Source organism: Chroicocephalus ridibundus, chromosome 2 (assembly GCF_963924245.1).
Source record: "Chroicocephalus ridibundus chromosome 2, bChrRid1.1, whole genome shotgun sequence".
In the NCBI taxonomy this organism is placed as follows: Eukaryota; Metazoa; Chordata; class Aves; order Charadriiformes; family Laridae; genus Chroicocephalus; species Chroicocephalus ridibundus.
Genome location: NC_086285.1, coordinates 37,229,680 through 37,243,100, shown reverse-complemented (window position 1 = coordinate 37,243,100; position 13,421 = coordinate 37,229,680). Strand labels below are relative to the sequence as shown.

Sequence of the window (13,421 nt, the reverse complement as noted above, 5' to 3'; positions counted from 1 at the left end):
TGTTATAACACAAATTATATCAATTTCAGACCACAGTTTTCTCGGCTTTGAATGGCAGAAGCGTTGGTGTGCTATTAGTAAGACGGTCTTCTATTATTATGGAAGTGACAAAGGTAATTATAATAATTATGATAAACTATAAAAATGATCTTTTCATGCACAGAAGAATATGAATGCTTTGGTGGAGTTGGAAACTGCAAATCTAAGGTCATTTTAAGAAAGCAAACGAAACTTTTAAAAGAATAGGTGGTTCTTAAATGGTGCTGTGAATTTTAAAAATGTGTAAATATTCTTCAGATCTGTAAGTGATGTGTTTAGTTTCTAAAGCAGGGAAACTGAGGAAAGAAGATTAAGGTACTTGTAAAGCTACTTTGTGTGCCACTAACAGCTAGCTATTAGGTTTGATAGTATGCCGGTACGCAATTAATTTACTGGACAAAAAACGTTCTCTTTCTCCAAATAGGATTTTCATTTTAAAACACCCTGTAGCAATTATACCTTCCAGAGTTTTTTAAAGATGGATCTATCCAGGAAAATGTTAGTCTAAAAACTGCATAGTGGAGTTCCATGTTTCTTTCTAAATAGCTTATGTTCAGGAAAAGCTAGAAATGAAGTAATATACTTGACTAAAAGCCAGTCATGGAGACTAAAGCTAGCCTCTAGAGGTGACTTTCAACTTTTAATGGCCAGTTTAGAAAGAATCTGGCATAAATGTTGGGATATCACTTTGAATTTTTAAAATTAACAGTCAGATAAAATATCCTTTGAATTGTGTGCCAAGTATATTTATGTTTAAAGTAAAACAAATGATACATAAATATATCTGAGTAAATTTTAAAAGTGCAGTTATGTCTTCCCCCCAAAGAAAATACTTATTCCTGGGCAAACTTTCCACTGAAGCTTTTTTTCTTATGCTTGTTGTGACTCTACTTGAGATTAGTGCAGGTAGTTATTTTGTGTTGTTTTATTCGAAGACTAATTTAATTTGATCCAGTTTGTTTAATTCCTCAATATGCTGACTCATTTAAACTCATCCTCTCTTTAAAACCAAAAGAAATAAAGTAAGGGTCTAATTCTACGTCCAGTTTTCTTCTTGCTACGGTTTCCTATCATGTTCTCTGTTTCTGGAGTATGTCTGCTAAATGTTCTCTTTTCTTCTTTTTTTTTTTTTGGGGGGGGGGGCGGGATTTACAGATTGATCAAGCTTCAATAACATAAACAATCTTTCTTCAAAAATTTTGAGGAGGTGCAGTGTTAACACTGATTTGTCAGTAGTAATTTATTTCTTTCTCTGGAAAATTGTCTTGTGCTGTTTATATATAGTTATATATTATCTAGTACTTGAAAAATGGCAAATTTTTTTGGTCAGAATGTATTGGTAGTTCTTAAAGATTATTTTGAGTTTTTAAATCTTTGTCTTTTCATCTGCTAGTTTTCACAAAAAAAAAAAAGCTTGTGGGTTTTTTTTTCCCTTGTGTTTGTTCTAATGATTATTTATGCTTTCTAGCATATGGTCTTTGGATTAAGGCAGGAAAGCTGCCCACTTGCCCTTTCCTTTTTCCATCCTTTTTTTTTTTTTCTTTTGCAATAACCTGACTATCAAGGCTACGTTGTCATTTCTAATACCTATGCTGAAAGTTAAGATAGATGGAAGCATGTTCCCCAGCACTTGGCAGGTTGGTGTCATGTTAGGAATTGACTGTGATATAGTGTGGGATCTCTTTCCTTTATGGATCTATATAGACAGATGCTTTGGTTTATGCATTTACAGCTTTTGTAGGCTGCAGATTGTTTGGAGAAGATCATCCTAACTGTAACCTAATGATGTGGGAGAGGCACATAGTCCATGGATCATCTTTTGGGAATTCTGTAGACATGGCTGGACTCCAAACAGTAGCTCATGGAGCAAGCAAATAAATCAGATGCATGAATTTCTGCCCTACCTCCACATGACTGGTGCTGTTAGTGCAGCAAAACTAGTGCAGCATGGTGGAATTGTTTTGTCTTGCAGATCTGGGATGACCAACAGTCACTCCAGAACTTGCCTTTGAAGAAGAAAGCTTTTTTTCTAGACTGGTCAGAGGTAGTTTCTTCCGCCCCCTGCTGCCATAGTACATAAAGGTGCCTGTTCCAGGGCAGAAGCAAATCACCATCATTATGTGGAAACTGGATGTCAGCGATTGCTGTAGTTACGTGGCAAACTAGTTTGCTGTTGAAACTGAGCTGTGATCCTGATGGTTGTGAACATGTGTGCTGCTGTTTATCATGCTGTTTAGCTGCAGATTGTCAGTACGAATGAGGTGTGTGATGAGACAATCCTGAGGACATCTGGAAGAACCTGAAACTGTTTTCAGTCCCACTGTTACAGCCAGCAGTGGTACCTGCCATAGTACGCTGTCTTATTGGGGCCCTTCTTTTGCTGTGACGCTTGATACTGTACCAGATAACTTGGACCATGTAGAAAATGAAGGCGTGTTCTCACCAACTGTAGAACAGCGGCAAAGTATGTATTTGGGTGGCTTCAAGCAAGTTGCTGCCACCTCTTGAATTGTTGGCATGGCGTCTGTCTATACGATGCCACTCTGCCCTTGCCTGTGCAGTGTCTGCAGATGTTTTGTATCAGCTGGGCCTTGGTTTCTGACAGGTTCCAGAATTGATTCACACAACAGGAAAATTCCCTCTCGTCAATGTGAGCCCAGTTTGAAGAGAGACAAGGTAGGGAAATTCCATAAGTACTCCGTCCTGCTGCCTGCATCACTTTCAATGGGTAATGGACTGCTAGAGCCTGTGTGTTGTGGGATGTAATGCAGAGAGGCAGCAGGGATTTCTAAGTCCTGCTTGTCTTGTTTTGCGTTGTGTGTGTTTTTAAAACCAAACACGTAGTAGATGAGTAATCTGTGGAGGATATTTTGTGTCTGGTGCAATGTGTATCTTGTTGGTCAAGGTTTGATTTTCATGCTTACATATCAGTGTAAAGGTAACCGAATGCTAAATGTGAGGCTACAGGATGCCTTTTTATTAGGTTGTGTAGATTTGTTGTTTCCAAAACACTTCTAATTCTTCTAACTTTCTCCTTTTTACATTGGGAAAGCAAAAAGTATGGAAGTGCATAAAGCTCACAAACACATATAAGTAAAAGTTTCAGAACCATTTATTCAGACCTAAATGATGAAAAATTTGAAGCCTAGTCCAGGAGAATATAGTACAAGCTAAAGCCTGTGAAAATACAGTAAATGACTGTGTGTTTGTGTATGTCTGTGTGTTGATCTAAGAGATTACAAGCATCCTTTTAACAGTTGTGATGCCTGCAGGCTAATGAATGTGGTGTTTCCCTGTTTCCTCCTCTATTTTCTGGTACATTTAGTGCAGCATTGGACAGTGAAACAATGTTATTTATCCCTGCAATATAGACAGGTCGAAGTGAATCACCTGCATTTTTTTTCCCTGATCAATGATATGCGGACTAGATGCAGGAACAAAGCTTGAAGCTTTGACCTAATTACACGTCAGAAATAGGTATTGCAGGAAGCGCATGTATCTTTGTGCTTGTGCTGCAGTATCTGTTCCCAGCTTGTGGCCCACAACATTGCAGAGAAGCGTGTTCAAATGGCAGAGCTGCCTTGGATTTCCAGGAGCTTGCCTTGTCCTCCTTTTCTGTAGTCTTTCCTTCCATAAACCTTTTACCACCCTTCTCTTTTCTTTGCTTCCATGCAGTTGCACCCTGAGTTGGGTACCCTGTTTGCATATCATTTTTCTATATGATCTCTGACGGTTCCTGTGTACTCGGGCACCTAGGTGGTACGGCTAACCTTCCAGACCTCCAAGTGCACGTGAGGAAGGAAAATTAATTTGTTGCTTTGTAAATGAATGACTTAATGGCTTCATTACTTCTTCCTCACTAGGCCACAATGTTATATGCCCTTCTGTCTCAGCAAACTGGAGCGATCAGCTAAATGTTTAGCAAGACAGTAATTGACAGTTTTTTCCCCCGTTAATGGGCACTAAAAATTTATTTTCATTTTTATAACTTGAAAATGGTATCTGCCTGCCTGCCAGGAATATGATGTTGAAGAGGGGGATAATTCAGAGGCTTTTAGAAAAGTCTGAGTTATTTTTTTTAATTTAATTTTTTAAAAATTTATTTTTAATGCAGACATGAAAATTTTGGATTTCTCTGAAGAGTAAGATAGTGATGGCCAGGCCAATGGATGCACTACTTCTATTTGTGCAAAAGAGGGGGGTTGTTTTATTCTGTGTGGTTGGTTGTTTTTGGTTTTTTTTTTTTTTTTTTTTTTTTTTTTTTTTGAAGAACTTAGTGACTGAAAAATATTAAGGGGAGAGGAAAGCCTACTTAGAGTTGCATTTGCAGATCTGTCCTGGTGATTCACCTGACCAGGCTGCTGGAATTTCTGCTACATGCTGTTGAAGTATCATTTTGCTTTTAGCTACAGACCTCCTTCTCTTAGTTCTCCCTCTCTGAACAGCCACATAGGGAAGACAAAAGTCCTTGTTTAGTTTAGAGTTTACTTTCAACATCCACAATTTGACTTTTACTTTTGAATACACAATTGATATCCGCGGGAATTCTGAATGTTCAATAGGACTTTGTTGTAGCAGGGTGATGGCAATCAAAGGCATCTCTCTAATGAGTACTGAATCTTCTGCTATGAGAATGTTAAATTCAGACCTTGAGAGGCACACTTGCTATAAATAATGTGTTATTTAAAAAGTATCTACTGAGTATAGGCAAACTGAATATAAACAAACCGGTGCCCTAAATACTGTGTTTCAATCATTGCCTCCATTTCTTCATTTTTTAAATTTAGATTTCTCAGAGGACTAGATTAAAGGAAAGGGGAAAAAAAAAGTGAATTGCATTTCAGATCTGCTATCTAAAAGAGAAGGATTCATATGCATGCATTTGGAAAGGACTGTTCCAAAAGCTGGAAAAGGAATTACCATTTTGGAGATACTGACACTTACTATTTTTAGAAAGCAGACATCCTGCATATGGAAAAGTATGTGAAACTACATTTAGCATGAAGCCATGTAAACCATAAGATCTTACAGGCTCCTAATTTCAAGATGAAGAGAGTTAAATTATACATTCTAATAGTATCTATAAATACTTTATCACTCCGAAATCTTTCTGTTTGCCTTTTTTCCTTATGCCTTTCTCTGTAACTTCTTTCCTTTCTACTACTGGATTCCTCTCTGTTCTTCAGAATGCACTAATTCTTTTTACATGTGCTAATAATATGGGCACATCGCCTTAGGCCTCAAATTTACAACCCAATCATTTCAAGACCCCGTTGAAGGTTTACCCTCCTTTGTTTTAAAAGTTCCCATGGACTCAGTTACGCAAGGTTACTTCAAAACCGTTTTTCTCTGCTTCCCCTGAGACTCTTTTTTTTCCAAATGTAATATTGGCCCTGTTTCCACTGTTAGCAACATTTCACTATTTTTAGGATGAATGAAGTTTATATATAAGAAAAATGTTTAAAGCGGCTCTCAAATTTCATTCAGATCTGCATTTTCTCTGTTTCAAATATAGCCCCCCAGATTTATTTCTCTCAAATATCTATGTATTAGTTTTTACTTTTTTTTAAAAAAATATTTAGTGCCTGACTCTCCACTCTGTTTTGCTAGCTTTTTATAATTCTAACTTCCTGATGCAAAATGATCTACACAGCCCCAGATTTATTTTTCTGTTGTGTGCCTGATATGGGGAGAAGGGAAGAGGTGGAGATGAGAGCAAAGAACAGCTTATTCTGAAATGAGATTTGACTTAATTGTGTTTAACTTACGCTTGATGATGTTTGCAATCCTTTTTTTTAAAAAAAGACTGATAGTAGTATACTTTTACAATTCTGTTCTGTGTTGTTCTGAGACAACTTAAAGGTTTCCCGTTTAATTGCAAAGCCCTGTCTTGAGAAAATAAGAGTCAGCAAGAAAGTTATCGTCCTTCGGAGAAGTATGTTCCATCTGCATGTCTCTCTCTAGTTCCTCCTATATATGCTGTTGTATTCCTGCCTAGGCAAAACTCTGGTTCTGATTTGGGGGTTCAAAATGAAAGTGAAATCTCTGTAATGTAAATGTGCTTCCTGAAGCTGCTTTTAAGGCTCCCTCCATAAAACACAACTATATCTAATTTTAAGTCTCCAAGTAAAATCTTAAGTCTTCAAAGTTTTGAAACATCAAAAACTGTTTACTCTCCCTACAGCACAGTCTCCAGAAAATATTTCTGTTATCAACAATATAACTCTGAGAAAGTTCACAGAAGTCACTGTGGCACTAACTTCACATGGCAGCTTTAAACTGAAAGCCCAAGTCTATTTAGCTGCAAGCCTTTGCCGATAAATGAAGTCGAGATGATCGTTCAGTCTGATGATCACAAGATGGCCCTGCCTTCAAGCCGGCAGCTAACTACTGTGCCTGGCCAAGCAGCTGCCATGGGTCATGGTTTGCTTCATGGTGATCAGGTGATGGGGTTGGTCTCCAGTCCTACCTGGAAAGGTGTATTCTGCAAGAGCAGCTGGGTTTTGTAGACCTCCATTGGCTGTCAACATCAGAGCACACAGCTGAGCTATAGCTGACCTGTGTCCTGCCGTTCTGTATTTATGGAGCCATTTCTCAGGACTTTACTAGGTCTTATCTCTGGTTTGCTGCCACAGGCAGTGTGAATGCATACTGAGAGACTTTCTCTCAACTTTAACGGGTTCTGGGTCGGGGCTGTGAAGCATCTCATTGTCTTAAAATTTCCTCGTGGTCAACATTTTAAGCATATGTGTCATGCTACATTGGACTTCAATCAGAGGTACTTTACTGCACAGACAATTAGAAGCAAAAGTAGCAATGCTATGACTAGTCTGTTGCTATAAAGGTCAGTGAAAGAATTTAATAGCAAAGGTTATATATTTTTTTGGTGATGCGTGCAGGTAATTTTCATTAGCACTGGAACAGCGTGTTCAGAGAGATAAGACAAAGACAGCATAAACAATAAAGCAATCAAATGCAATATGGATACCATGCACTGCGTTCCCCTTCCAGTGTAAAGTACAGCATCTTTCTGTTCTAACTGTAATGGTCTTTGAAAGAACGAGTACCAGTACAGAGATCATCCGAGATTAGCTCTGTAAAACTGTATTACCATAAAAGGGATCATCCGTGTCACAGAGAAGCAGTCTCAGAAATAATCTCACTAAATTTGAATACTTGCCTCATTTTTATCTTGACAAAATGTTTTTACCTTTTGAACCTGGTGTTTGTTTATTCTGTCTGCGTGCTCCTATCTTCTTGGGTTTTGATAAACCTGCAGCGTGGGAGAGTGAGAAATTAATGTGTTTCACTTCATCGTCTCCCTGAGGTCACAAGTGAGGGAACAATAAAATTTCTAGGCAGAAATGAATTTCATTAAAAGGGGACCTAGTTAACCTTTTGCAAGATATTATTTCTAATATCTGCCTTGGTACTGTTTGATATAAGGGTGGAGGATTGAGCAAACATAAAATATTAGTACTGTATCATTAGTACTTAATTAAGACATAATAAAACTTACTGTGGGGGAAGGAACTAGAAGAGAAAGTAGAACAGTGCCCTGGATTTTCTGGTATAATTTTGTTATTTGGTATTTACTTGCCCTGGGTGAGAGTTCATGAAAAGGTGGGTGCACAAAGAATTTGTGTCTATGTGCACGTATTACTAGCAAGAGTTTTGTATGGTGACTGCCCTAATGTCCATTGATGTTTGTGTTGCTGTGTTAACCAATTTTTGCCCTCTAGGAAAAAAAGGTTCGCTTTCCTATTAAGTTGCCAGAAAGATGACAAAATTATGTTGAAAATTGTAGTTTTTCCTGTTTTATCTACTGTAGAAGTTTTCTCCTTTTGTTGACTAACATAAGTAATGGATGCTGGATTTGCACCTAAGTTCTGTTCAGCAATACTTAAAATAGTTTTGCTGTTGTGCCTGATGCTTACTGTTAATTAATGCGTTTCTCTACTGTGGAAAAAAACCCCCACACTTAATGGCACTTTCTTTCATTTGCAACTGCACTTTGGCTGAGCAAAATGTGACTGATGATGCCTATCTTCACTTGAATGCTGCACTGTGATCTACAGAAATTGCAAAACTGATTTACTTTTGTGTGTTTGTTTTTAATATCCACCAAAACATGCCAGAGCACGCACATAAAATCAGATTGCAGGGTTTGGTCCGAAGAGCTCAGGAGGAGTGCACAGGTGCTGCTTGCCCAACATGCAGTATATTTAAACTCAGGCCTGTTCTAAGTGATACTTTTATAAACCAGAACCTTTGAAAAGTAGAATTGTCTTTAAAACAACCACATGGCTCTACATAATAAACTGTGGTAGGGCTCAGTACTTTTATTAGGTAATTAAACATTTGCTGTGTTGAGAGAAAGGCTTTTGGAACACACACCTGAATTTATAACAAAATTCATTCTGTATTTCTGCCATGTGGAAAGGAGGCACATCTGGGAGTGGGAGGGAGAATGTGAAGAGAACCTTTTCCAATTGCTTAAAAAGGAATTTGAAGTTTATTTTTTGAGTGAAGTGGTTAGTTTAGGAGGGAGCTCAGCAAGTTCTGAGATAGACAGGTTTTCCCATTGGTTTACTGAACCTGAAAGAGACACTGATTTATAGGAAGCATGTCTTGCAAGTTCCAGTTCTTGGCTTTCCCTAGATACAAGTGTCATAACACGCACTTCTTACTAAACAAGACCACCATCTGTAAATATCCCCCTGTGGAATTCCTTAGGCATCCTATGGAAAAATGTACTTTTGTGTACGTCTTCCTTTAAAATAAAGCTTTATCTCTAGAAGCATCACCTAATCATTTTGCTAAAAACCTCCCTGTTCTTTGTAAAATTCATGAAATAGAAAACAAAATCTGAATAAACGATAACCTGCTGAGCCACTTACGTTCACTGTTGTAAATGAAGCTCTAACTTTATTTTTTATCTCCAACAGACAAACAACAGAAAGGTGAATTTGCCTTAGAGGGCTACACCATCAGAATGAATAATAGCCTTCGGAAGGATGCGAAGAAAGATTGCTGTTTTGAAATCTCCGCTCCTGATAAGCGCATTTATCAGGTTGGACTTTTTTTATGTTGACTTGAAATTAAATTGATAAAGCCGTTACAATTCCAGCTGCTGAATTAACATTTCAGTAAAACAACTCTCACTAACATCTTAATGGAAAAAAGGAAACCCTCGATTGCTTATATTGTATATTCATATATTAGGAAAAAAATCTGATTTCAAATATGTATGTATGTGTTCAAATATTATCTTTTTGGACAAGAGCAAGGAAATCTATCATCTTTATCTATTGGTCATTTCAGTGTTAGCATTTTATTATCTATTGTATAGTATGTCTGCATGATTTCTTTTATGAATTAAATAGTAAAAAAAATTTACAATATATATCAGTGTTAAATACATACTGTATTGGTCACGGCTTTGCAAGGAAAAATCTACGTAAAGGCACGTATCAGCTGTGCAATTCAGAGATCTATCAGCTAGACATCAATATAGAATGTAAGTTTAATAAGTTTTAAATATCTGAGATTGCAGTTGAAAGCCAGTTAATTAAGCTGTCAGGTAGTGTGTTGGAGTCTGACAAGAACATTTTTAAGAAAACTGTACCCAGCAGTCTAAAGAAATTCATGGGTGTCTTCTAATTGTCAAGGGCAAATTTTGTTCATCAGTTCTGGCTTTGACATTGATGAAGAGAAGCAGCTTTTTTCTGCACAGCTGCCAGCTGCTGATCAGAGTTTCAAATCCATCATCCTCTCCTTCAATTACGTAAATTTGTCAAAATTAGCTGTACATTATAAGAAGCATCCTTGCAAGAAAAGTACCAGAAGACATGAAAAGAATTACTAATGGTTTCTTGAGGAAGTGACGAGAATGCTACAGTCCCTCTTTTTTATTGCTAATGAAATTGTACTTGTGTTTTTGTCATTACTGCTAGTAGCTATTAATAAATGTTTAATAGTTTACAGCTGCCACTCCCAAAGAAGCAGAGGAATGGGTACAGCAAGTCAAGTTTGTAATTCAAGGTAAGCCAGCCAGTAGAGCAGTAGCCTTTATTGCCAATACTCCTTAGTGATGGTAGTTCTGTCCATTAACATCCCTGTCACGTCTGCATATCTAGTATTCCCACTTGTCCAAGTTTTGAATAGCAAGTCCTAGTTCTCAATCATGTTGTAGCTTTTACGTGACTTTTCTCCTTTTGCAAGATTTTTGCTTTTTTCCAAGAATACTATTTAGCATGAAAGCTCTTGCTTATAAACACTGTAAGAAAATAGGCAGAATATACTGTAAGCACCAGCTCGTAGAAAATTAATTTTGTTTTCATTTTGCATAAGTTTCTGCTTAGGTGTTCTTATCTAGTAAATGCTAACTTTTTTAACTGCTGTTACATAGATATGGAATCTAATACTATTCCTGAGGAGGAGGAAGAGGAATATGATGATGTTGGACAAGTGAGCAGTGAACCAATAGATGATAGCATTTATGAAGAAGTAAAAGGTATTGTTGAGATTTTTTTTTACTTTGTACCTTGCGATCATTTTGTCTTCTCTGCTTCTAGTTTGATAACTTTGAGTGGCTAAAATTGAGTGAGTAAAGTAACCTGATGAATAAGATACTTTCAGATTTCAAGTTTTGCTACAATGTAGAAAACAGAATGTGTCTTCAATCAGGTCTGAGTGAGAACCGTTCAGTTTTCTTTAGCGGGGGCATCAAAATAGTGCAGAATGTGTAAAAGTGGTCTCAGGGGACTTTTGGCTCATTAACATTCTCTGGTATGCAATTTTTTTTAATTAAAAAATTGACTTGCCTTACAGCTTTTTCCACGAACTTGCTCATAATTTTTTTCTTTATTCATTTTGGCATTTGTATTAAGCAAAGGTTTGCTATCATTCCATATGTTATCAGCTGCTGCCTAATACATGATATTGTAATCCTGCAAGAAAGCAATGTGTTGGTTTGAAAGGGCTCTGGAGATGAACTGTAAATAAAGGCAACAGGAGTATTGACATTATTTTGTTTCATATCTTCCAGCATGACTGTGATTGTACAGAAACTTTTTACTGTGGACTATATGATGTGGTCAGATGATATGCCTCTAGACGTCCAATTGGCAAAATGAAAGAAAAAGAGCTTAGCAAAAGCTCTTGGAGTTGATTATAGACCTTCAAGTGTTAGGAGAAAGGTGGTCGCTCTTGATTATGTTTTAAGAAGCTATCAAAAAATCAGTTTTTCAGTCACCATTAGTTAACAAATGATATTTTAAAGTGATATGGCAATTAATAATCACTGTGCGAAATAATGTTCTGCACCCCTTGCTGTTTGGGGCAGTGCGATTATCAGCAATAACTTGAGAGGAAAAATTAGTCATGTCATGTGATGTTGACTAACTTTATGTATCAGTTAGGTTGAATATTCTGACCGTTGGATAAAAGAACATTTTATAGTATGCTGTGGCTTTCATTTTAAGATTATTTGAGTGGACCAAGGGAGGGGAGAACAAGAGTGGCTAGTAAAAATGATTATCATAAAATTCTAAAATTGTAGCAGCACTCAGTTCTTCAAGGCTGTCCTTTTTGGTTCCATTTCTTTGAATTGTACCTAGACTACTTCAGCACAGAATACATGTTCTGCTGAAATGGGGTGCAATGTGTCATGCATGCTGAAAAACTCTTCTGCAGTGAATATAAAAATTACATTACAGGGCTTAATCTTATTGCTAGAGGATACAGACAAACCTATTGCGGTGCTTTTTGGATGCTCAGGCTCCTACAGAAGGTGGTCTTGTATGCTTGCCTATGCTTTTGTTAAAGAAGCTCTAGATGTATCCTGGGATAAATTACTCTTTTCCGAGCTTCACTTATTTTACCTGTTCATTTGAATCTCAGGCAGTAAGTAGATCTGGAACAGTAACACATACAATAGTGGTAGGGGGCCAATAGTTAATATATGCTTTGAGTTCTGTTTTCAGGGAGTTGCTGCCTTGTTATGATTCTGCAAGAATTTAGAGTACTTTCACTTAACATCCCATTTTTATGTCAGTTTTCCAGGAACTGTTGTCTCCTAATGTGGCTAATAAATCTGAAATGTAACAGAACAGCTGTTACAAAGAAAGGATGGCTCTTCTGTTATTCAAGAAATCTAGTTTCAGTTTTTAGTTAAATGAATTTCTTTCCCCGTGATCTTGGAGTGGTGCTTCATTTTCATGTTATCAAGTAGGGATTATCTCTCTTTATCTCACACTTTCTCCATCTTGTTTATTTGAATTGTAAACTTTTCAGGAAGGACCTTGTACAGCGGAGCTCTTAATTTTGTCTGTGATGTGTTGGCATAACTAAGTAAAAATAAAGCATAAGTTCGCAATAGATTTTAGGTGATTAAAGCGTCTTTTTCTCTTCCATAAATGTGCTTTAGTAGTCACTTGCTTAAATGAAATTAAAAACTTATGGCTCTGATGCCTCAGAGCAGACCATCTCTTCTTTATCCATAGCATATTGAAGAGTATTAGATGAAGTGCTAGTTGACAGACCTCACGGGAGTAAGCCTTATTTGGTTCTTGTATAGCTGTTCATCTAAACTTGATGGTAAAAGAGCATATTGCACTTTGGTCTCACCTGCCTTAATTAGGCCTGATTGGTTGCATTTAATTCCAATTGGCTGTCCTTTCTGTTTTCCCAGGTAAGTGATTACTCTTTCTTCCTTCTGTGGTCAAAGGGTAGAGCATCATTATCCCTGCTGTTAGCTGACTTAATAATACAGAGCAAATAAGGAATCCTGAACTCCTGTTAAGAGAACAGAAAAAAAGAATTATTTGTACAGCCCAAAAGCTATGATAAGCTCTGGAATGCAGAAGACAAATGCGCTAGATCCCTGTGAAGAGGGAGAAGAAATTAATCTTCACTTTGTTTTTGTCCTCAAAGCATCTTGATGTTAGAGGCTTCTGACCCTCTGTTTCCACAGATCCACTAGCTTTATAAATATTGAGTTTCAGATACTCAGCTCATTGTACTTCATTATTATTTAATTGACTATAATTTGCAATTTGTCAAGTAAGTAAAATTTCACATTTCTATGGTTCTTCAGTGTTTTTTATATCAGCATTTCATCAGTAAATTAATCCAGTTCATGATGCAGTACGTTTTGTAATATTGGGTTTGATATTTGAATAAAGAGTGTTTGGATAAAAAAAAGAATATGGAAATTTTTACACAGTTTTGGAAATTGGGAATTTTTGAGAACTGTTGCAGTAATCAGAACTGACTGATGCTGTATTCTCTAGCTATCACATTGCTTAGCTATTTTTTTTTCTCCCGCTTGTGCCAGGAGACAGTGTAGATGAGTTTTGCAGGCAAGAGCTGAATAGCTT

General features: G+C 37.0%; 1 protein-coding gene across 1 annotated transcript in view; it reads left to right on the top strand.

Annotated features, from left to right (window-relative positions):
• Window positions 1-13,421, top strand: part of SKAP2 (src kinase associated phosphoprotein 2) — a 122,154-nt gene that overhangs the window by 72,068 nt on the left and 36,665 nt on the right. The window contains exons 6-9 of the mRNA XM_063325056.1: window positions 30-113; window positions 8,988-9,112; window positions 10,020-10,083; window positions 10,451-10,555. Coding sequence (XP_063181126.1) covers window positions 30-113; window positions 8,988-9,112; window positions 10,020-10,083; window positions 10,451-10,555 — 378 coding nt within the window. The remainder of the gene's footprint in view (window positions 1-29; window positions 114-8,987; window positions 9,113-10,019; window positions 10,084-10,450; window positions 10,556-13,421) is intronic.